Source organism: Gopherus evgoodei, chromosome 22, assembly GCF_007399415.2.
Source record: "Gopherus evgoodei ecotype Sinaloan lineage chromosome 22, rGopEvg1_v1.p, whole genome shotgun sequence".
In the NCBI taxonomy this organism is placed as follows: domain Eukaryota; kingdom Metazoa; phylum Chordata; order Testudines; family Testudinidae; genus Gopherus; species Gopherus evgoodei.
Window position 1 is genome coordinate 8,124,299 of NC_044343.1, and position 22,387 is coordinate 8,146,685.

Genomic DNA, 22,387 nt, shown 5'->3' on the forward strand with positions numbered 1-22,387 from the left:
TGTTGCAAACACCTCTGCCCCAGGGGTCCAGCTCTTCTGATTGTTTTTTGTTCCGGGGCCAGATCCCCAACTGGTGCAGATCAGCCCAACTGCACCCAGAGGCCGGTGAGGGTGGGGGTAGGGCTGAAGAGGCAGCAGGTTAATAAGTGTGGGTCAGAAGGGAGGAGCTCCGAACTGGGCAGGCCGGCTGGCCCCCATCCTGCCGCATGGGAGTGCCTGCTGCAGCGCTGTGTAATATCCTTCGGGTCACCTCCAAGGGGAATGCTCTGACTTGGAAGGATGAGGTCAGTGCTGCGAATAGACCCGTGACCGCTCAGGGCCCAGCCTGCCAGGGAAGCAGCCCCCGCGTCCAGGCCAGAGAGAGCCGGCCTGGCAAATGGAAGCCAAAAAGCAGCACGGTCCTCAGTCCCCTCGACTCCCCAGATCCCCCTCCAGAGCTCACCCCCTAAACCAGCCCCGTCCGTCCACTCCCTCAAACCACCATCCACCACTTGCATGTGCCTGAACATCAAAGCCAGCCAACCCCCCAACGCTGTCTGCTGCCCCCCAGGCAAACCAGCCCCCACCTGCCCTCTCACCCCCGTCACTGTCCACTCTCCCCCAGGCAAACCAGCCCCCCACCTGCCCTCTCACCCCCATCACTGTCCACTCCCCCCCAGGCAAATCAGCCCCCCACCTGCCCTCTCACCCCCAGGCAAACCAGCCCCCCACCTGCCCTCTCACCCCCATCACTGTCCACTCCCCCCCAGGCAAATCAGCCCCCCACCTGCCCTCTCACCCCCAGGCAAACCAGCCCCCCACCTGCCCTCTCACCCTCATCACTGTCCACTCCCCCCCAGGCAAACCAGCCCCCTGTGTGCCCTCTCACCCCCCATCACTGTGTGCTCCCCCCGTCAAACCAGCTCTACATCTGCCCTCTCACCCCTACATCACTGTCTGCTCCCCCCTAGTCAAACCAGCCCCCTATCTGCCCTCTCACCCCCATCACTGTGTGCTCCCCCCAGTCAAACCAGCCCTACATCTGCCCTCTCACCCCCCATCACTGTCCACTCCCCCCGTCAAACCAGCTCTACATCTGCCCTCTCACCCTCCATCACTGTCCGCTCCCCCCTAGTCAAACCAGCCCCCCCATCTGCCCTCTCACCCCCCCATTGCTGTCTGCTCCCCCCAGTCAAACCAGCCCCCTTCATCTGTCCATCCATCTCCCCATCCCTCACCAATCCCCAGCATTCCCATTCCCGAGTGTGACAGACAGATCCTCCAAGGCCTGCGTAGCCCAGGGGTGTATTCTCATCTCCATGCGCTGGGAGCTGCACGTTAATCCCTGTGCATGGAGATGAGGAGCTGTCCCAGAATGCTCTGCTCCCCGGCTGTCTCCCACCCCTCACTTCTAGTTTGCAGTAATGGGCTCATTTTTCTGCCCTGTTTGTCCACCCCCCTGCCCCCAGAGAGAGAGACACGCCCTCAAACTGTACACATCCCCCCCCACACACAGAGACATGTGCACATTATATGCACTCACTCATCTGCACACCCACAGCCGTGCTCCTGCAGACACGCCCGGCACAACACCACAAACACATGGATACTACACACGGTGAGGCCACGGCATGCACCACTCACCGGACTCCCGCTTAATTCAGTACAGATCCCCCTACGCACCCAGAGACACACTCGCGTACACCGCACAGCCACACAACGCACACCGCCACACACGCGTCGCACACAGCAGCCAAGCGAAATTGGGCCTGACCGGTCATCTGAATTTTGTAACAAACTCCCTCTCCCCTGCCCCCAAAGCCCTGCATTCGCTTTCTAGCAATGTGCAGGAGCCGGTGTGGAGCGAGCGTCTTTTATTAGCAGGCAGGTCGTCGTTGGCAGATCACGAGAGGTTTGCACCTGCTTCCGAATTCAAGGCGCTTTGTTCATCCAGTCAGGGGCAGCAAGGCGATGCCACGCGACCTGCCTGTCGGGTCAGTGAAGAGATCAGATCAGCAAAGTCGCTGCCCTGCAGCCCCGGAATGAGTGTGTGGTGAATTTTGACTGACAAATAAATTTGGGACCGTGGTGATCAGTTTGCAGGCAGAACCGGAGGTGAAACTCATTGAATAAAGCCTTGATTCTGAATGACCCACCACTCCCACATGCATCCGTGTGCAATCCGTGCAGCTGCTGACTACAGCACACACAGGGATGCTCCACACCCCTGTAAATCACAGACATACATGCAATCCATCCTCAAAGCCCCATGGCTAAGCACGCACACGGACACTGATACACGGGCGCATGCAGGACACAGATACATATCCTTGCAAGTCACACAAATACACACACAATGATACACAGACGTGCGCATGCGAAACATATATATTTGTGTGCACAACCCCCCCAGCAGACCACACTCCCACACTCCCAGGTATATGCATCCACACCTAAATAACAAAACAAGGCATGTACACACCTGCACCTCTCTGCAGATCGCACACGCTCACACTGCAGACCCACAAAGATTTCTGGATCCGTGCGTGCACACAGAAAGTGAAGCACACGTGTGCACACGCACAGATTTCCGCTCTGCGCTTTCCCAATCCCTTTGAAATCCTCCTCAAAGGTCCGCTCGCTTTGAACCGTTCCTCCCCCAGGAAGCCTGAATCAATTTTTTTTTTTTTTTGCCCTTGTTACTTGGGCCTGGATCCACACACTTGGCCAGCCCTGCACCTCTGCTTCGTCACCCCGCCCTCCGCAAGGCCAGGCTGAGCTGGGGCAGCGAGGAGAGACCCCCGCTGCAGAGATAAGAGCATATTGTGGGGCAAGTGGCGAGAGAGGCGAGGCTTTGAAGCCTCTGAATGTTTTTTTAACCTGGTAGCTTAGCATCAGTGATCTCTCTTTGCCGCTGAAGTGTTCGCAGGGAATGGTCCATGCAGCTGAAAAGGGAGCAGGGGTGGGTGGGAAATCAGCGTGCAAAGGGAGGCTGGGGTTTGTGCGTCTCTGTGTATGGGGGGGGGGTGGTGATGCTATAACTGATTTGCAACCTCCCAGCAGAAGAGGCACTTGGAGCAGAGGAAATATCCCAGGAGGCCTCTCTCTCAGCACACAATAGCACTTGGTTCCCGGGGCACTAAAGGGTTAATTCCCAGGGCAGCCATGGGCCCTTTGTAGACACCTCCCCCCATTGCCTTTCACCCTCCCTAACTCCCCTCCACCTCATCCCAAATTCATGCCCAGCCCTCCCGGCCCAGGGGCTTGATGCCCATCCCCAACCTACTGCTGTTTCAAAGCCAGCGTGCTAAAGAGAGTTCAAAGGGTTAATTAAAACAATAATTGCTCCCCCGCAAAAATTATGATGGGGGGGCAGCAGAGAGGAGTTGTTAGAGCCAGAGGGTGGAAGCCAGGACTCCTGGGTTCGATTCTCAAACTCTACCACTGACTCAGTGCGTGACCTTGGGCAAGTCACCTCTCCGCTGGGTGCGTCTGCTTCCCCTTCTGCAGCAATGCCTGAGCACCCGCGGGCAGTGGTTTCTGTTCGCAGGACACTGTACGGATGGGAAGGGATTAGCAGCCAGAGGGCTGAGCAAATTCCGACGGATCATTTCTGGGAAAGGATTTCATAGATTGCATGGTGATCATCTAGTCCAGGGGTCTCAAACACGTGGCCCGTGGAGTTATTTGCTGCGACCTGCAAAGCTCCCCGCGGCCTGCCAAGCTCCCCGTGGCCCAGCCCGCCCCCCCAAGTTATTTCCTGCGGCCCCCAAGCTCCCCTCCCGCACCACCGCCCCCATCTTGCTGCATCCCACTCCTCTGCCTACCTCCAGGCGTTTCCCGCCGCCAAACAGCTGTTTGGCAGCGCTCAGCGCTTTCCAGGAGTGGGGGGGGAAGGAGCAGGGAGCCGTGTTCCAGGGAGGAGGCGGAGAAGAGGTGAGGTGGGGGCGGGGATTTGGGGAAGGGGTTGGAATAGGGGCAGGGAGGGGGCGGAGTTGGGGTGGGGACTTTGGGGAAGGGATTGGAATGGGGGCGGGGAAGAGGCAGGGCAGGGGCGGGGCCTCAGGGAAGGGGTGGGGTGAGACGGAGCTGGGGGCAATCTACTTGTCATTATGTGGACCTCGTGGCCATTTGAGTTTGAGACCCCTGGTCTAGTCTGACCTGTAGAACACAGGCCAGAGAACTGAGATTTCCCAGAGCGGATCTTTTGGAAGAATCATCCAGCCTTGATTTAAAAATGGTCAATCCACCATGACCCTGGGTGCTTGTTCCCGATGGTTAATTATTCCCACCATTAAAAATGTACACGTTGTTTCCAGTCTGATTTGGTCTAGTTTCAACGTCCAGCCAATTGATGGTGTTAGATCTTTCTCTGCTAAACTGAAGAGCTCATGGTTAAATATTTGTTCCCTGTGAAGTTGCTCATAGACTGTGATCAAGTCCCCCTGTAACCTTCTCTTTGTTAAGCTAGATTCAGCTCTTTGAGTCTGTCACTAGAAAGCAGGTTTTCTAGTCCTTTAATCATTCTCGTGGCTCTTCTCTGACCCATCGCCAATTTATCAGCATCCTTCTTGAATTGTGGGCGCCAGGACTGGACGCAGGATTCCAGCAGCTGTCACACCAGTGCCAAATACAAAGCTAAAATCACCTCTCTGCTCCTACTCGAGATTCCCCTGTTTATGCATCCCAGGACCACATTAGCTCTTTTGGCCACAGCGTCACCCTGGGAGCTCATGTTCAGCTGATTCTCCACCACGACCCCCAAATCTTTTTCAGAGTTGCTGCTTCCCCGGGATGGAGTCCCCGGTCGTGTGAGTGTGGTCTGCGTTCTTTGTTCCTGGATGTATACGTTTACATTTAGCTGTATTAATGCCCTTACTGTTTGCTTGTGCGCAGTTTGCCAAGTGATCCAGACCACTCTGGATCAGTGACCTGTCCTCTTCAGTATTTACCACTCACCCAATTTTTGCATCATCCACAAACTTTATCAGTGACAATCTTATGGTTTCTTCCAGCTCATTGACACAAATGTTAAATAGCGTCGGGCCAAGAACCAATCCCTGCAGGACCCCGCTGGAAACACGCCCACTCAGTGACATTTCCCCATTTATAATTACATTCTGAGACCTATCGTTTAGCCAGTTTTTAATCCATTTAATGCGTGCCCTGTTAATTTTCTATCGCTCTATCAAAATGTCATGAGGTACCAAATCAAACACATGAGAGAAGTCGAAATGTGTTACCACCACATTATTACCTTTATTAACTAAACTTGTAATGTCATCCAAAAAATATAACAAGTTAGTTTGATGGGATCTATTTTCCGGAAACCCATGTTGATTTACCTTAGTCACACTACCCTCCTTTAATTTGTTATTAATCAAGTCTCGGATTAGCCACTCCGTTATCTTGCCTGGGATCAATGCCAGGCTGAAAGGCCTATAATTACCCCGGTCCCCCCCTTTACCGTTTAAAAAAAAAACTGGCCCAACTTTAGCTTTCTTCCAGTCTTCTGGAACTTCCCAAGTGCTCCAAGACTTACTGAAAATCAACATTAGTGGGCCAGTGACCTCCTCGGCTAGCTCTTTCATAACTCTTGGATGGGAGTTATTTGGACCTGCTGATTTAAAAATATCTGAGTTTAGTAGCTTCTGTTTAACATCCCCTGGAGATACTAGTGGAATGGAAAGCGTGTTATCCTCACCACATGATGAGACTGTATCATGTATTTTTCCCCCAAATAGAGAACAGCAATATTTATCCAACTCCACTGCCTTTTTTGCCTCGTTATTGATAATTCTACCATTTCCATCTTGATTTAGCCTTTCAGAGAGTGTGATTTCCCTGAGTCTTATAGTTTTACATGTATTGGACTGAGATCTCTCTTCCACACCGTGGCTTGATATTCAGATTTGAGATATTGGGATTGGTCAAACAAGGGAATGAGTGATGGGATTGGTTGGATGAGTCACACGGTATTAGTTTTGTTCTCTGATTGAAGGAGTAGGCACGTGCTTTTGGGAAACCTCGAGTATGTGACTCAGTGGCACAAACAGTCGTGCAAAGCAGCACAGACAGGGGCTGCAGCATCTGCTGCAACGTGACCCTCACCTGGCACTGGTGCACCTCTCTGCAATGCACCTTGGCAAAGCTTTGTACGCCAGCTTAATTAGTGTGACCATGTCTCCCGTAGTCATTGGCCCCAGCCACTGCAACAGCCCCCTATTTACCCCCCACTGGTTGAGCTGTGCCTTTATCTTAGGGGGTCAAGGCTGGTGGCTTTTGGTGTGGAATGTCCCAGGTTCGGTCCCTGCATCTCTGTTGCTTGGCATTCCTAAAGGGAAGTCGTTAATGAAAGCCACAGTTGGGGTCTGCACAAGCAGGGCTGAGGAATGACTGCCATCAGTGACAGCTCAGGGCTCCTTCCAGCTTGGATTCCCGGCTCCTAGCAGAGAGCAATGAGCTATTTCTAGGCCTGCCAGGAAACAGCTCACCTTCCAGCACAGGGGCAAAGCTGGAGGCGGGAGGCAGCTTCGTGCAGTTGGACTCCTAGAACAATATTCCTTTGTTCCCAGGCAGCATTAGCAGCCAGCAACCTGGCCTGTTTCGGAGCTATCCGTGCCATCTGAGCACCTCCGACTTCTCGCATCCGGTTGGAAATACCTACTCGCCTGAGGGAGCAGGTTCAAGGCCTGGCAGGGTCAGTGTCATCCCCTGGGTCGATGCATTGGATTAGAGGCAGTTCCCTGCATAGGTGATTTTCAGAGAAGACTCCAAAAGCCAAGTGGGAGATTTTGCAGAGCGCAGTCCAGTTCCTCGCTCCGATTTTATTTGTTCCTTTGAAAATCTCCTTGTCCAAGCTTGTTCCCTATGCGGCGCTGAGGAGCCCCTGGCATGGTTAGGGGATTGTCCCCATTTCTTTTGTCCCTTCCTTTCACTTTTATACCGTAGAGGTGGCTGCATTGCAGTGACGGACAACATGATTTCTGGGTGTCCTCGAACATCCACAGCTGCTTTGAGATCTTCACCATCTGTCACACAGCCGGGATTAGACCCCTTGAACTCAAGAAGATTCTCCATATAGGGTGTATGACACACGGTGGAGCAGTTCAGATTGCACCCAGCAGAGGGCAGTGTGCTAGATCCTACTGGAGGGTGGTACAGTAGCCAGGTCATTACATTACTGTGGGCAGAATTCTGCAAGCACTTCAGGATCCTTAAGATAATATTTATTAACACCAGCTGCTCTCCTGGTCCGGCGGGCGCGGCACGGGACTTGCCATGGGTAAGGAGCGAGACTCTGGGGTCCATTGCCTCCGAGACACAGGAGATCATTTGCAGGTTCCCCCTTCCCACCTTTGCTCTTGAGATTCCTTCGTCTCAGTGTCGTTCACAGTTATTACAAAGCCGGGTGCCGCGTGCCTCGCTGGCTGATGTCCCCGTCTGGGGCTTTGATTTCCCTGCAGCCCCTGTCGTGAGCTCCCCCAGTCAGTAATGGAACGGGATCTGACAGCTCACAGGGCAGACGCCAAGTTCAAAGCCTTTGAAGTGGCGGCTGCGAAATACAGCTCTAGATCTGTGGTGTGCCCCGGAATGGAGACCTCGGAGCATTGGCTCCCGGAGGAGGCTGGCCTGGCCTGGCGGGGCTGCAGCGTGGGAAGGGCTGGCGGTGCATGACGTTGTGGAGAACTCCTCGTTAATAATACACATTGGCTAATCGTAATAACAACCACCACCTTCCGACCTAGTTAATGAGCATGTCTTACAGTTGCATCTACCTTTTCAGCAGATTAATAGCTGTGTTTTGCAATTTGATGCATGCAAGGATGACGCTGCTGGACTGCAACCATCTCGGGTGTGAGGCAGGAGCTGCCGGGCGGCCCACAGTGGACAGTGCTTTGGGCAAGGCTGCTGCTGTTGCCATGGGGTCTTTGTAGCTCAGAGAGGAGCTGGGCTGATGAAGTCCGTGGTCACCTGCCAACCTGGCATTAAGCTGTCGCTTTTCCTGTGACCACTTGCGTGCTGCTTCCTGGTCACCCGAACCCACTAGCGATGGGGATGAGCTGGGCAGCCTGGAGCCAAAGTGCAGCAGCGCTCGGAGCTGGGATTTGGTAGACAAGTGCTCGGCTGATTGTGCCCCGGTGCCAGGTACGTCCCCGTCTCTTGATGCCAGTTTGGGACAAAGCTGGGGAGGGAGATGGGATGAGGGGGGCCCTGGTAGGGCAGTTCCAGTCACTTGGCTTGGTTGGTGAGTTGCTTGGTTATCTGCGTTGTTTCCAGTCAGTTTAGAATGATGGCCTTGGGGCAGGGGCCACTGCTGTGTGCCAAATGCTGCCTGCTTCATGCTAGGGACAGGTTTGCACACGCGTGTGCGCATGCATGCACACACACACTGTGCTAAGCACCCTGAGTCCATGCCTGGGGCCTCACGCAGAAGACGAATCAGGCAGCCAGCCACCGCGGCGACACGGTTATTTTCGGCACGGTGACGCGATGCAAACAAGCATGAGTATGTCCCCTTGAGCTAGCATTTCCACCTGTGGCTTGCAGCGCAGGCGCGCCTTGGTCTATCTGTGCCTCGTTTCCCCCACCTGTATAATGGGTAGAATAGCCCTGTCCAGCTCCCGAAGGGGAATCCAGTGAAGACTGAGGTGCCCAGATGTGCAGTGATGGGGCCATAGATGGACAGTGTCCTGCCGGTGCCAGCACAAAGCTGTTTGCCTCCCTCCTTAACCCTGCGTGCCCTGATCCAGCCACCTCTCTCGTCCCGCCAAGCAGGAGCTGCACCGGGGGCTTTGCTGCTGTTGAATGTTCTCGCAGCTGCTCGATCGAGGTGCTGAATCGGGCGACTCGGCACTCGGGGCCTGGCACAGGTGATGGGCGATTCTCTAGAGCTCCTCCAGTACAGCCGCTGACAGTAGCTTTGTCCTCGCTTCCCCCTCGACCCCCCTCATTTGAGTCTCCATCCTTGCACCCAGCCCCCGGGGTCTTTTCAAGAGCTCCGGTGGATCCTTCATTTTACTGCACTACAAATAAGTTGTTGGAAGTGTCGAATTAAAGGGAATGTTTTCCTACCCAGAGCCCGGCAGGACCTGGTGCAGGGAAGATTAAAAAGGAAGTAAAAACAACAGCAAAATAAATGTTATTAGGGCTTCAGATAGTGATAAGGATGATGAGCAGCATATTGTCTCTGGATCTCTCTCCCGGCCTGCTCCCCACCACCACCCCCGTCCCCCTTCTCATCCTTGGGTTGGTTCTTAAAGTTTCTGGTTGCTTGTTTGCTCTTGTAGAGTTTCCTGTTAGCTCTGTGTTTGCGGACACTTGTTTGTTATTGTAGGGTTGCCACTGAGCGCTTGGGGCTGTGAGCACGGTTTTGTTGTTGTAGGGTCGGTCGTCAGCACTGGGGCTGTCCTTGTTGCTGAGTGCTGGGGCTGCGTCCACTGATTTGTTATTGTAGGGTTCCCTAGGAGCTGGGTTCTGGAGTGGAATTGTTTGGGAGCACAACGTCCCTCATTGTTCTGTTATTGTAGGGTTTCTCAGGGGGTGACAGGAAAATAAATTGGAGGTGAGTTCTCATACGGACCCACCTTCCCCTCCACCCCTCCATCTGTGGCTTTCCCGGTCACTTGCACCCACTTATCTAATGGAAAATGTAGGATCCAGAAGGAACTGGGGTTGAAATTGAACAAAGGAGAGGCTGGGGCTGCAGGAATTCGAATGGAATTCCTTGCCATGCAGGATTTTTATTAACACATAGGCCAGATTGGCCCGAGGCCTGAGACACAGAAATGCAGAGGAGCCAGATGAGTACTTAAGGGAGAGAAATACTGGGGGATGCAGCCCAGCCCTGGGTTCCGTCCCCGGCCTCAGAGGAGGAGCTGCATCTCCTAGTGATTAGAGCAGGGGGGCTGGGAATCAGGCTCCTGGGTTCTAGTTCCGTCCTTAGCGGAGGAGCATAGTCTAGTGATCAGAGCAGGGAGGCTGGGGATCAGGACTCCTGGGTCTTCTTCCCAGCCTCAGCAGAGGAGCATAGCCTAGTGGTTAAAGCGGAGCGGCTAGGGAGTCCGGACGCCTGGGTTCTGCTCCCAAGTGGGAATATGGCCTGGGGATTTGAAGCGGGGAAGATGCTGGGTGGCAGGACTCCTGGAGCAGCTCCCCACTGGGGAAGGGAGCCCAACCCCGTTACCTGGGCCCTTTCCCGGTGCATTCGCCTTCTCCACAGCAGCCGCCTTGTTCTCCTCCCCTCCGTGGGGACCTGTTAATTCAGTGTTCAGTGGCCAGCTCCTCTTCGGAGCCCGGCACTCTGCTTCCTGTGCCAGCTCTGGCCTTCGCCAGCCCCATAGGATGGGGGGGAATAAGATCCAGACCGAACCACGGTTAATCCTCAGAACTGATCCCCCCAGGAAGGGGTGGGGTGAGGAAGGGCCAGGTGCCAGGACTGTGGGCTGTGTTACAGACACTCCCCAGCTCAGCCTCCCACCCCAGGAAGTGAGTCAGAACCATCCTCCCCATTTCAGGGAAGGGGAAACTGAGGCACTGAGGAGTGGAGTGATGTCACCAGGGAGTGGGCGGCCAAGCTGTGAGTGACACCGGGTGTTCTAGCTGGGCAGGTAGAGGTGCCGGTCCACCGAGGATGTGAAATGCTCCCACAGCATCCTGGGAGTGTCCGAGCCCCAGTGCCTGGGGGCGATGACTCCACAAGGTGTATGGTGGCAAGGAATCTGGGCCAGTGCTTTTACAGAGGGGGAAATCTAAGGCAGGGAGAAGTGGAGCAACGTGCTCATGCCTGTTGCAACAGAGCTAGAAATAGAACCCAGGAGTCCTGGCTCCCAGTCCTTTGCTCTAACCACTAGCTCACATTCCCCTCCCAGAGCCATGGGAATTCTGCTCTAACCAGTAGGCCTAGAATATGCTCCCTGGGAGAAGTGGACAGCTGAGCCCATCATTACCGGTGTCTCTGTCATTCACGTGTAAGGCTGCATTTATAAGCCATCTGCTCCCCCCACCTCCCCGAGCCCCCTTCCCCCGCTCAGCCCTGGTAATTCTACGCTCGGTTTAAATGACACTTTAATTTCCTTGAAATCATTCGCTGAGCGCAGCAAGGATTTTTTGTTCCCCTTAATTGCAACTCACCAGGGTTGGATTCCCCCCCCCTCCCCGCACACACACTCCCCCTGCAAACCTGCCCAATTTCCAAACAGTGAAAGACGGTAATTAAAATTAATTAACCGCGGAGTCGGCTGCAGCCAGCGAGCTGCTAGGTGGGGAGATCGGGTGGCCTCCTAAATTATTTACGGGCCCTGCCACGGAGCCTATTGAGGACCTGTTGCTGCCTGGGCTTGAACTGCGGCCTTGGTCTCAGGAATTATACACCGCCAAGCGTGGCAGCACCGGGGCTGGGGGGGGCGGGGTGCTCATGGGGCGGGGGAGTGGTATGTCCCAGGCTTGGGGCGGGAGGTTTGCAGCCCAGCCCCTCCTGTTCCTGACCAGGAGATACACATGGCATCATCAGTGTGATGAGCGGCCAGTCCTCTGAGGGCCAGCCTGGCGCTAGCGCGCAGGAGCACCAGGCTAGGGGCAGGGGCAGTACCTGGGATGTCCATCTTTCTGCTGGGCTGATAGCGAAAAGTGGGTGCGGTGGGGAGCTCCCCTGGCCCCCCTCCTCCTCAGGACCAGCTGTGGGCCAGGATCCCCTGCAGCATGGCCTGGTGGGGCAGGGGACTCCACTTCCCACAGTGCTTTGTTCTGTGGCAGGGCCACCGATGCAGGCAGTGCCCCGGTGCCGGAGATCCAACCCCTGCCCCCAGTCAGGGACCCGTACAGACCCGTCTGGGAACGGGCCTCTCGTGCAGCCGCTTCGTGTTTAGCTTCGGTGCAAGTTCAAGATGCTTCCTCCATGCAAATTGATCCTTAGTATGCAGATTGATGTGTGTTTAATATGCAAATTGGCATGCGGATCTGGCAGGCTGCCAAGGCCTCCCTCCGCACCGCAAGGACTGGGCAGCCCCTGACACAGAGAGTGAACCAATGGCTATGCCAGCCTCCTGCTTAGTAACCAGGAACCCTGGCCCCTGGCCTGGGGTAGGCCCTGGCTCCTTTCTGCCCCTCTGAGGGTCTAAGGGGGCTGATCCAGCCCCGGGGGAATAACCCTGGGCTACAGGGGTCTCTGGGCAGCAGATTGGCATATCAGGGGGCCCCTCTGTGTTCATGCCACCTATACCCTAGTTGCCAAGTTACTGCAGCGTGTGGGGCTGTTACTGTCTAGTACTCTAGTATTACAGTAATGGGGGTGAAATCGGAGGGTGGGAGTCTATTGGAAAGGGGCAGGGAACCTTGCCCCCCTATTCCAGAGACAATCCAGAAGCCATTTCAAACCCATTGGTTCCCTGTGGAGGAACGCTAGTAACCCCTGACCTGAATCCCCAGACAGCATCCTCAAGGGCGGTGGGTTGTAGTTGGGTGAGAGGTGCCAGTTGCGGAGGTGGGACTGGGACCTTGGCTTTCCCTGAGCTTGGAGGAGGTGGGGGTGTGCACCTACCACTGTAATGCAGCCACCTCTGGGGTGGCGCCTGGCAGAGGAGGACACCAGGCAAGGGCAGAAAGTGAGGAAGGAAGCTATATCCAATTACCACCATGGCAAAGGGAGCCTGGAAGGGAATCACCTGAGCTGGAGAGGACACCTGCGTTCCCTCCCTCCCCCCATCCCAGCTTCGTTCCTGATGGAGGAAGGCAGGCAGCGGGATGTGATTAATGTTTTATACCAGGCCTGACAAGTGTAGGGGGGGACTGGAGAGGGATGTCCTATAAACAGCAGCGGTAAGCGGATCCTGTAATCGGATGCGTGGGTCCCTGACTCCTGGAGCTGTCTGCCTGGGAGCCGGGTCATTCAATCCGACCGGGAAGTGTGAGAGGAGAACTGGCTCTTGCAGGCCCTCCGTGCGAGCCAGCCCCCTTTTGGACACAGCCCCTGGCTTTAATGAGCTGCCCGTGCCATGGGCCGCCACGGGTGGGAGGCGGAAGCCCAGCCCCCTGCCTGAGTGGGGTGACCCTGCTCTCTGAGTCACGGAGCAGCTAATCCAGGGGCCCCCCCTGTCTTCCTGCTTTTGGGGGGACACTTCTCTCAGCCACTGAGCAGCGTCACTCCAGGCTGAATGTGTCCTGATCCCAGAGCCCACCATGACCCCCTCAGTTTAGGGAAGGGGCATGCCCAGCCTGCCCGGCATCGGGGCGCTCTGCATCCGGCAAGGCCCCGGCCTGCCCGGCTTCGGGGCGCTCTGCGTCCAGCAAGGCCTCATCCTGCCCAGCATCGGGGCGCTCTGCGTCCTGTAAGGCCCCATCCTGCCCGGCGTCGAGGCGCTCTGTGTCTGGTAAGACCCCGGCCTGCCCAGCTGGGGCACTCTGCATCCGGTAAGGCCCCGGGCTGCTTGGCATCAGGGCACTCTGCATCCAGTAAGGCCCCGGGCTGCTCGGCATCGGGGCACTCTGCATCCGGTAAGGCCCTGGCCTGCCTGCCGTCCTGGTGTTTGCAGCTCTCCGCTGGGGGGAAGCAGAAAGGCTTGGTTGGAGGGTAGGTCGGATGGCTCACCCTGCCAGCTGGCTGGGGTGACATTCCCACCCTCCCGGCATGAGAGCAGCTGCTTCCTGGCCCTGCCATCTGACCCGTCCCTTGACAGCGCGGCCAAGTCCGGGCGAAACGGAAACCTCTGAGCCCGACCCTCCCTCCCTTTGCTGCCGGAGCCTTGAACTGGGCACCTAGTTCCCGTGCTGCCCAGTGTGTGACAGCGGCAGCTGGGCTCCAGGCTCCCCTTGTGGGGGGCTGGCAGGATCGGCAGGGTGAGGGGGCCCAAGGGCCAGCTCCCTTGTCTAAGTAGGGGGGCTGGTTGCCCCCTCCCCACCGGAAAGCCTCCATGACAGAGACTCCATGAGGCTCCTTTCATAGAGAATCCCCCAGATTCTTCCCTGGGTAGATTTACCCCCTTGAGGGAAATTGGGGGCTAATGGACCGTCCCCGTCACCCCTGGCACCATCCCTAAACAAACCATGATCTCCTGAGGGGTGGTTATTAGTAGCATACCCTCCATTGCTCATGTCTAGCCCCCTTCATCCAAGGATCTCAAAGCACGGCATGGCCATTATTTAATTAAGCCTCAGTCTGTCATTAGTCCTGTTATGCAAATTGGGAAACCAGGAGACTAACTGGACTTGCCCAAGGTCACGGAATGAAACAGTGGCGCAGAAAGGACTAGAATCCAGGCATCCTGTCTCTCCCCCTCATCAGACCACCCAGCCACCTTTGCAACCCAGAAACGACTTTGCAGGCTACACACTCGCTGAGCTTTGCCTGGCAAATTTGTGGTAACGTGTCTGCATCTTTACACGTGCGATAAATAATCTCCGAGGCATGCGCTGCAAAGGGCTTGTCATTCTGGAAGATCTCTGTGTGATTTCCGGATTGTATTGTGTAGAAATCATTCCACCGCTGTGGAAATGCAGCCACTGCTGGGGTGAAACTAAGCAGCTGTTGAACAGAGCACAGCAACATCACAGAAGTTACGTTATTGTCAGAAACCTAGCTGGCTGTGTGCCTACCCACTCTCTTGCGTGCTTTTTCTGTACGGTGTCTCTTTCAGCTCCCGCAAGTGTGCACTCATTCTGTGAACATTTACTTTTGGTGCTTATAAGGGACTCATCTGCATACATAATTGCTACCTCTCTGTAGTGATTTGTGCTGATTCCTTTACCAGGTAACTAATGCCAATACGCAAATGACCCTAAGCCTCCAATCAAATCCGTATTAAAAGACAAGTCATTTAGATATTTAGATAATATGCCAAAGCCCCTGTATATGTTTTTGAATAGTGTTTCTGCCATCAGATGGCTCCTAACGAATTGGTTTATCTTTCGCGGATTGCTTTGAAGTCTGTTCTTGGTGCGGCTTTTCACGTTATTCCAAAGCAGGTTGGGTTTTAAGGAGCTTTTCAGGCTTGGATGTACGTGCGTGCGGGCCTGCGTTTTCTCTCCTTTTTTTTTCATGGTTTTTCTATTTTGAGGCGGATTGGATAAAAATGTCAGCTCCCTTGCACTGATAGAAAATTAGCCAAGGTTTAGTCATCTTTGTGCCTGGCTGTAGCTCAGGAGGGAAATAGACACATCGGCTGGTTCTCCACCGAATAGCAGCAGTAAGTTACTGCTGGTCGCACCGCCCCTATGGCTAAAAAAGGTTACGGGTGATGAGCTGTTATAGGCAAAGCCAAGCTTTTAAAATCCACTCATAGCTGCACATTGGCCTGTGGGTCATATTGTCGTTTAAATCTCCGGCTCCGCACTGGAGCTGCTCCCATCTCCCTCCGGATCGTTTACCCTCCTGGGCTGTGGTCCCATTTCTCCTGAGCAGTCCCCTGGGGGCATCTTAGCTTCTAAAAGGAGCGAGAAGAGGTTGGCGGAGCACACGTCTATAATAATATCGAGGGCTTCCTCGCTGCTGCCTGCGTTGGAGACGGAGAACCAGGCAGCAGCAGTTGTGGCCGTGCAGGGTTTTACACGTGGCTGGCAGTGCCATGGGGATTTCAGCTATTTGAAATGGGTGGCCGGCAGGCTGCTCTATGCGAGGACATTTTGACCTGGGGTGGGCGCAGAAGGTGATAAGGAAGGGCGGTGGGGGGGGTGGAGCTTTAGAAGGGAGAGCATCCAAGGACCAGAATAGGACTCAGAAGTTCTGACTCTAACCACTAGACACCACTCCCCAACCAGAGCTGGGAAGAGAGCCCAAGAGTCCTGACTCCCAACCCTGCCCCCTGTAACCACTAGGGCATCATCCCCTATCCAGAGCTAGGAATAGAACCCAGGAGTCCTGACTCTCAGCCCTGCCCCCTCCCCCCAACCACTAGGCATCACCCCCTATCCAGCGCTAGGCATAGAACTCAGGAGTCCTAATTCCCAGCTCCCACCCCTCCGCCGCTCTAACCACTAGGCCTTACTTTCCACCCAGAACTGGGAATAGACACCAGGAGTCCTGATTCAGAGCTCTCTGGTCTATCCACTAGCCCAGGGATCTGGGGTCACTCCCATAACATCATATTTTTTTAATGAGGGAGCTCATGGCAAGCGTGTGTAGGGGTGGATGTAATTTTCTGCTTGCTCCCTGCTGTCACCTGCCCCCAGGGACCGTCCCTGTCTAGAGGCCCTGTTAGAAGGGGGCGGCTTTCTCGATCCCCCATTGTTAGACTCTCCCAGGCCAGGGGACTCTGTGGGACGGGGTCCACGGTAACCCTATTCCTCAATGGAAGACAAAATTCCTCAGACGTCACCGCAGGAATAAAAATCAAACCCATTTCTGTGCAATGCTGACAGCTGCCATGAGCGCTGGGTCCGGTTACGCGGTGACATCAGCGCTACCTTGCCACCTGCCGTGGTGCGAGGGGCCCGGGCGCATCTCCTGGCTCCCTTTCCAGCAGGAGCCGAGTGACAGCTGATCAGCTAGGGCCTCCCCCAGGGGTCTCCCCCCCCAGGCAGCCCATGCCTGCTCTCTGGGCATGCAAACAGCTTGGCCTTTCATGGGAAAGAACCGCCTCCTCTGAGCCCTTGGGAGGGGAATAAGAATGGGGGGGGCATACTAGGAGGCAAGAGGGCACCTCACCTGGCTCCTTCGCCCCCTCCTGCTCTAACCACTGGATGACACTACCCTTTGCCCCAGGCCTGGGAATGGGACCCAGGAGTTCTGATACCCATCCTCCTTGCTCTAACCATTCAACAACATGCCCCTCCCACCGCTGCCCTGCAGCGCTTCCAGTGAAATCCAGGACGTCGCCACCTCCTGCTCTACCCGCAAGGCCACACTCCTCCTGCTTCTGAAGAATAGAACCCAGGAGTCCTGACTCTTCCCCCTCCCCCATCTCTTAGCCACTAGACCCCACTCCCCTCTTACATCAAAAGAATAGAACCCAGGAGTCCTGACTCCAGCTCCAGCTCCCCTCCCAGGGCTGGCATTGCAGCAGGGAAGAGTAATAACTTTCCCAATAAAGTCAGCCCACACGGCGCTCGTCAGCAGCCCGCTGAGCTCAGGTGGGGAGAGCAGCTCGCTGCCTTGTTGATTTAAGGAGTCGTGAATCAAGTCCCCTGGCTGGTGTTCCCTTAGCCCTGATATTAAATCTAACCACATTCCCTGGTCTGGACAGGCTCAGCGGCAAGAGGCAGGGCTGTTGGAAGCTGCTGGGGTTGGGCTGGTCGGCTGGCCAGCCGGGAGACTTGGGAGCCCCATGGCCTAGCTTCTGAGAAAGGCTGAGGACACCTGTCCAGAGCTAGGAGAAACCCTGCTGCGCCTGTGTCTGGGGTGGAGGGTGAGTGCCCCTGTGTCTAGAGGGGAGGGGAGGGTTCTGCATGATCATCAGGTTCTGGATTGGTCTGTGCCCTGCCCCTTGTCCAGCGTCTAGCTAGCCATGGTCTGGGCTGGCCACTGCCCCTGCCCCTTGTCCAGCATCCAGCTAGCCATGGTCTGGGCTGGCCACTGCTCCTGCCCCTTGTCCAACTTCCAGCTAGCCATGGTCTGGGCTGGCCACTGTCCCTGCTCCTTGTCCAGCGTCCAGCTAGCCATGGTCTGGGCTGGCCAGTGCCCCTGCCCCTTGTCCAGCGTCCAGCTAGCCATGGTCTGGGCTGGCCACTGCCCCTGCCCCTTGTTCAGCGTCCAGCTAGCCATGGTCTGGGCTGGCCACTGCCCCTGCCCCTTGCCCAACTTCCAGCTAGCCATGGTCTGGGCTGACCACTGTCCCTGCTCCTTGTCCAGCGTCCAACTAGCCATGGTCTGGGCTGGCCACTGCCCCTGCCCCTTGTCCAGCATCCAGCTAGCCATGGTCTGGGCTGGCCACTGCCCCTGCCCCTTGTCCAGCGTCCAGCTAGCCATGGTCTGGGCTGGCCATTGCCCCTGCTCCTTGTCCAGTGTCCAGCTAGCCATGGTCTGGGCTGGCCACTGCCCCTGCCCCTTGTCCAGCATCCAGCTAGCCATGGTCTGGGCTGGCCACTGCCCCTGCCCCTTGTCCAGCATCCAGCTAGCCATGGTCTGGGCTGGCCACTGCCCCTGCCCTTTGTCCAGCGTCCAGCTAGCCAAGGTCTGGGCTGGCCACTGTCCCTGCTACTCGTCCAGCGTCCAGCTAGCCATGATCTGGGCTGGCCACTGTCCCTCTCCTTGTCCAGCGTCCAGCTAGCCATGGTCTGGGCTGGCCACTGCCCCTGCCCTTGCCCAGAGGTGACAGTGGCCCTAACTGGCATGTGACATTTCAACACGCCCTTATAGATTCATAAATTGTAGGGCTGGAAGGGACTTCGAGAGGTCGTTGAGTCCAGTCCCCTGCCCTCATGGCAGGACCAAATACTGACCATCCTGGATAGACATTGATCTAACCTGCTTTTAAATATCTCCAGAGATGGAGATTCCACAACCTCCCTAGACAATTTATTCCAGTGTTTAACCACCCTGACAGTTAGGAACTTTTTCCTAATGTCCAACCTAAACCTCCCTTGCTGCAGTTTAAGCCCATTGTTTCTTCTATCCTTAGAGGCTAAGATGAGCAAGTTTTCTCCCTCCTCCTTATGACACCCTTTTAGAGACCTGAAAACTGCAATCATGTCCCCTCTCAGTCTTCTCTTTTCCAGACTAAACAAACCCAATTCTTTCAGCCTTCCTTCGTAGGGCATGTTCTCTAGGCCTTTCACCATCCTTGAGAAATGATGACTCGGGGCTGGTCTACACAAGAAGATTAGATCTGCCAAGTGACATTGCAAAATCCACCCCCCTGAGCGACATAGTTAGGCCAACGCGAGTCCCCGGATAGGCAGCCCTGGGTCAATAGATGAATTCTTCCATCCTCCTCTCGGGCAGGTGGATTAACTCCAGCGAGGGGAGACCCCCCTCCCCTCAACGTGGATAGTGTCTGCGCTGCACCCAACCGGCCGGTTGACGGGGTAAAGGAGGGGCTAGTTGCTAAAGGAGCCAGCGCATTTGACTCAGGCAACAAAGAAATTTCCAAGAGTGAATCAGCCTCTTAATGGAAGTGCCTGCCTCCTGGACACGACACCCGGGTGGGGAGGGGGCATTGCCCCTGCATCATATGCTGGCCTGGGTACCTCCTAAAAGCAGGGCCTGCTCAGCTCATAGTCCCCCCATCAATAACCCCTAGCTCCTTTCCTCTTGCTATCTCCAAGTGCTTTACAAAGGAGGTAAAGATCATTATCCCCTACACGACAAACGGAGAAATTGAGACACAGGGGGAGGGAAAATGACTTGACCAAGGGCAAGCACCGAGTTAGTGTCAGAGCCAGGAGCAGGCTCTGCTTCTGGAGTCCAAGTCCATACCCTGTGTGCTGGGCTGGCCGCCGCAGCACCCTCTGACACATGCACAGAGCCAGCAGCGCTGATGACATGGCGCTGAACTGGAAGGGGGTGATTTCTTCGGTATCGATTTTCAATAGGTTTTGACAGAGATGGAACATCACCCAGGCCAGGGAGAGGGACTCTGGCTGCTAATGGCTTAAGGATGAAGGAGGAACTTGGGCAGCTCCCCGTGTGAAAAGCAACAATTAAAAATAAATGCGTCTGGGATAGGTAGGGGGAGGGAATCCTCTGATAAATGGCACTAAATAGACCCAATTCTGGACATTCAATTTACTCTGTTTTTATTTCGTCCTAGCACACGAGTGTTACAGCAGGTTTGGAAGCAGGGCCAGATCCTCAGATGATGCCAATTAGCATAGTGCTGGCACTGATTTACACCACCCAAGGATCTGGCCCAGAAAGTTTCCAGTAATGCCTGGGGCCCTAATCCAAGACCCAGATCCATTGTGCGAGGCCTTGTACAAACAAGGAATAATACTCCCTTCTCTGTGTGAGGAACTGGTCTCAAAGCACTTTACGGAGAGGGATGGACGAAGGCTTCCGGGTCTACCCTGTGGCAAGGAACAGTTCCCATCCCCATTTCACAGATGGGGAAACTGAGGCACAGAATAGGGCAGAGACTTGTCCAAGGTTGCGTGTTGAGTGGGGCTATGTCTGTGCAGCAAGAGCTATGCACAGACTAGCCTACCCAATTTAGTGTGAATCCAGGTAGCGCAGTGGTAGAATAAGCCTGGCCCAGGCCCCGGGTATATAGTTGGGAGAATTAGCCCTGCTGCACAGTTGTGCCACTGTTAAGCAGTTGCCATATTCCACCCCAGAGGTGGCTGCATTCCACGGATGGCGGTGAGGTGATTCCTTCGCATCACACTGTTTCTAAGGCATTTCGGGGTCCCGGTGGGTGAAAAGTGCATTTCCAGGGCGAGGAGATGTTTGTCCTGGAATCGCTCCAGGGCTGGTAGTATCATGTCTCTGGCTCCTGTTGGGATCAGGAGCTGCACACTAGAGTGACAGAGGCCAGGGCTGGAGGCAGTTCCCTGGGACTCAGCCCCAAGCCAGGATCTCAGCACAGCCGCCGTCCCGCCTCGCGAGGGGGTTTGCCAAGAGAGGCGGCCAGGCGCCGAGGGCTCCTGTCATTGACCCATTTAGACCGGGTGTGCTGGGCTCCAGTTACAGCGAGGCAGAGGTGGCCTATGGGGCAGAGTGACGGGTCCCTCTGCTTTGGGGCCAGCCCCATGACCCAGTTGCTCACCCCCTCTCACCTGTCCCCGTCCCTCCCCACTTCCTCCTCTCCCCATGCTTCCCTGCTAGGGCCCGTGGAGGGGCGTGCACGGGGGGCTTGCGGTAACGAGGCCGCCAGTGCTCTCTGCCCGTGGCCAGCTGACGGGGAGAAGCAGCACAGCTCCCAATCGGAATTCAATGGGAACTCGATAAGGAGCAGGCGAGCCAAGCAGGCCCCGTTAAACACCCCACAGTTAATTAGTGTCACTGCTAAACACCGTGTCAGCTAATTGATACTTGGCGCCGGCCTAGCTAACCTCAGCAAAGATCCCCTTCCGCTCCAGCTGGGGGCGGATCACGGCGCTGAGCAGCGCTGATGGGGGGCTGGGGGGCTCTGCCTCGCTCCCCCCAGGTTGCCCCCCTACTGGTGTGTGTGCCACAGCAACCTTGGCGGGGCAGAATTGGAGCTGCTGAAATGTGGATGCCGATGTCCCCCCAGTGGTGGAGACCTTAGTGAGGTGTGTATGTGTGTGGGGTGCAACGTTTGACGCAAGTGGTCACTCACCTGGGGGGCTTTGGTTGTCAGGCGCCTGACCAGAGACTCCTGAAAGGGGCCGGGGCGGCCCTGCCGACATCACCCCCAGCTTTGGGGGCTGACTCCTTGGCAGCGTCAGGCCCCAGATCTCTTGCTGGGCAGCCAGAAAATGGCAGGAGTGGAAGGGAGCAGCCATAAGGGGTAACTGGGCCAGTTTATGCAGCACCTGCTTAGATGGCAAATCTCCCTCAAAAGTACTCCAAGCACACGGCGTACACACACACACAGCTAGAGAGAGACACACACACACAGCTAGAGAGAGACACACTCACAGCTAGAGAGAGAGACACACAGCTACACACACACACAGCTTGAGAGAGACACAGCTAGACACACATAGCTAGAGAGACACACACACAGCTAGAGAGAGAGACACACACACAGCTAGACACACACACAGCTAGAGAGAGACACACTCACAGCTAGAGAGAGAGACACACAGCTACACACACACACAGCTTGAGAGAGACACAGCTAGACACACATAGCTAGAGAGACACACACAGCTAGACACACACAGCTAGAGAGAGACAAAGCTAGACACACACACACAGCTAGAGAGAGACACACACACAGCTAGACACACACAGCTAGAGAGAGACAAAGCTAGACACACACACACAGCTAGAGAGAGACACACTCACAGCTAGACACACACAGCTAAAGAGAGAGACACACACACACAGCTGTAGACACAAGCACACACACACACCGATTTTCAAAGTCACCTAGGGAATTAGCCTGGTAAGTTCCATTATTTCTAGCCAGCTTTGCAAATCGCCTTGGTAACGGCTCCTTCGCGGTGTCGATTCACTGGCTCGGTCCAGGACCTGCTCCGTTTGTCCCGCGCGGTGGGTTCCGACGTGCCCCCTGGCTGGGCTGGACTCAGAGCAAACATGCCGGAGCCGGGGCTCAGGGCAGCTGTGTGGCCCGGTCTCGGGTTTCCCCATTTGAATGGGGAGACCAGACGGTGCAATGCTGGGAAGAGCTCCGTAAATCAACCCTGGCTCCACACAGGAGACAGAAGAGCTGGGCTGGAAACTCTCCTTCCTTTGGCTTTTCCCCTCCCAGGCCATTCCGTGCCAAGCTCTCCCAGTGGGGTCCAGGCCCGGCCCAGAAGCACCATTCCTCACCAGCTAGAAGGGAATTCACTGGAAGCAGGCAGAGGCCCCAGCTGAGATCCGGGCCCATTGTGTTAGCACTGCCCGGAC

At 55.7% G+C, this 22,387-nt stretch overlaps 1 protein-coding gene across 2 annotated transcripts in view; it reads left to right on the plus strand.

Moving 5' to 3' along the window:
• The window catches only part of SEMA6B (semaphorin 6B), a 93,600-nt gene that overhangs the window by 12,667 nt on the left and 58,546 nt on the right, over positions 1–22,387 (plus strand). The window contains exon 1 of one of the 2 annotated variants that reach the window (XM_030540592.1): positions 8,773–8,852. The exons of the other annotated variant lie outside the window; for it this stretch is intronic. Within the exon in view, the coding sequence (XP_030396452.1) occupies positions 8,788–8,852 (65 nt within the window). The 5' untranslated portion in view covers positions 8,773–8,787. Of the gene's footprint in view, positions 1–8,772; positions 8,853–22,387 lie in introns of those variants that run through there. 2 annotated transcript variants of the gene reach the window in all.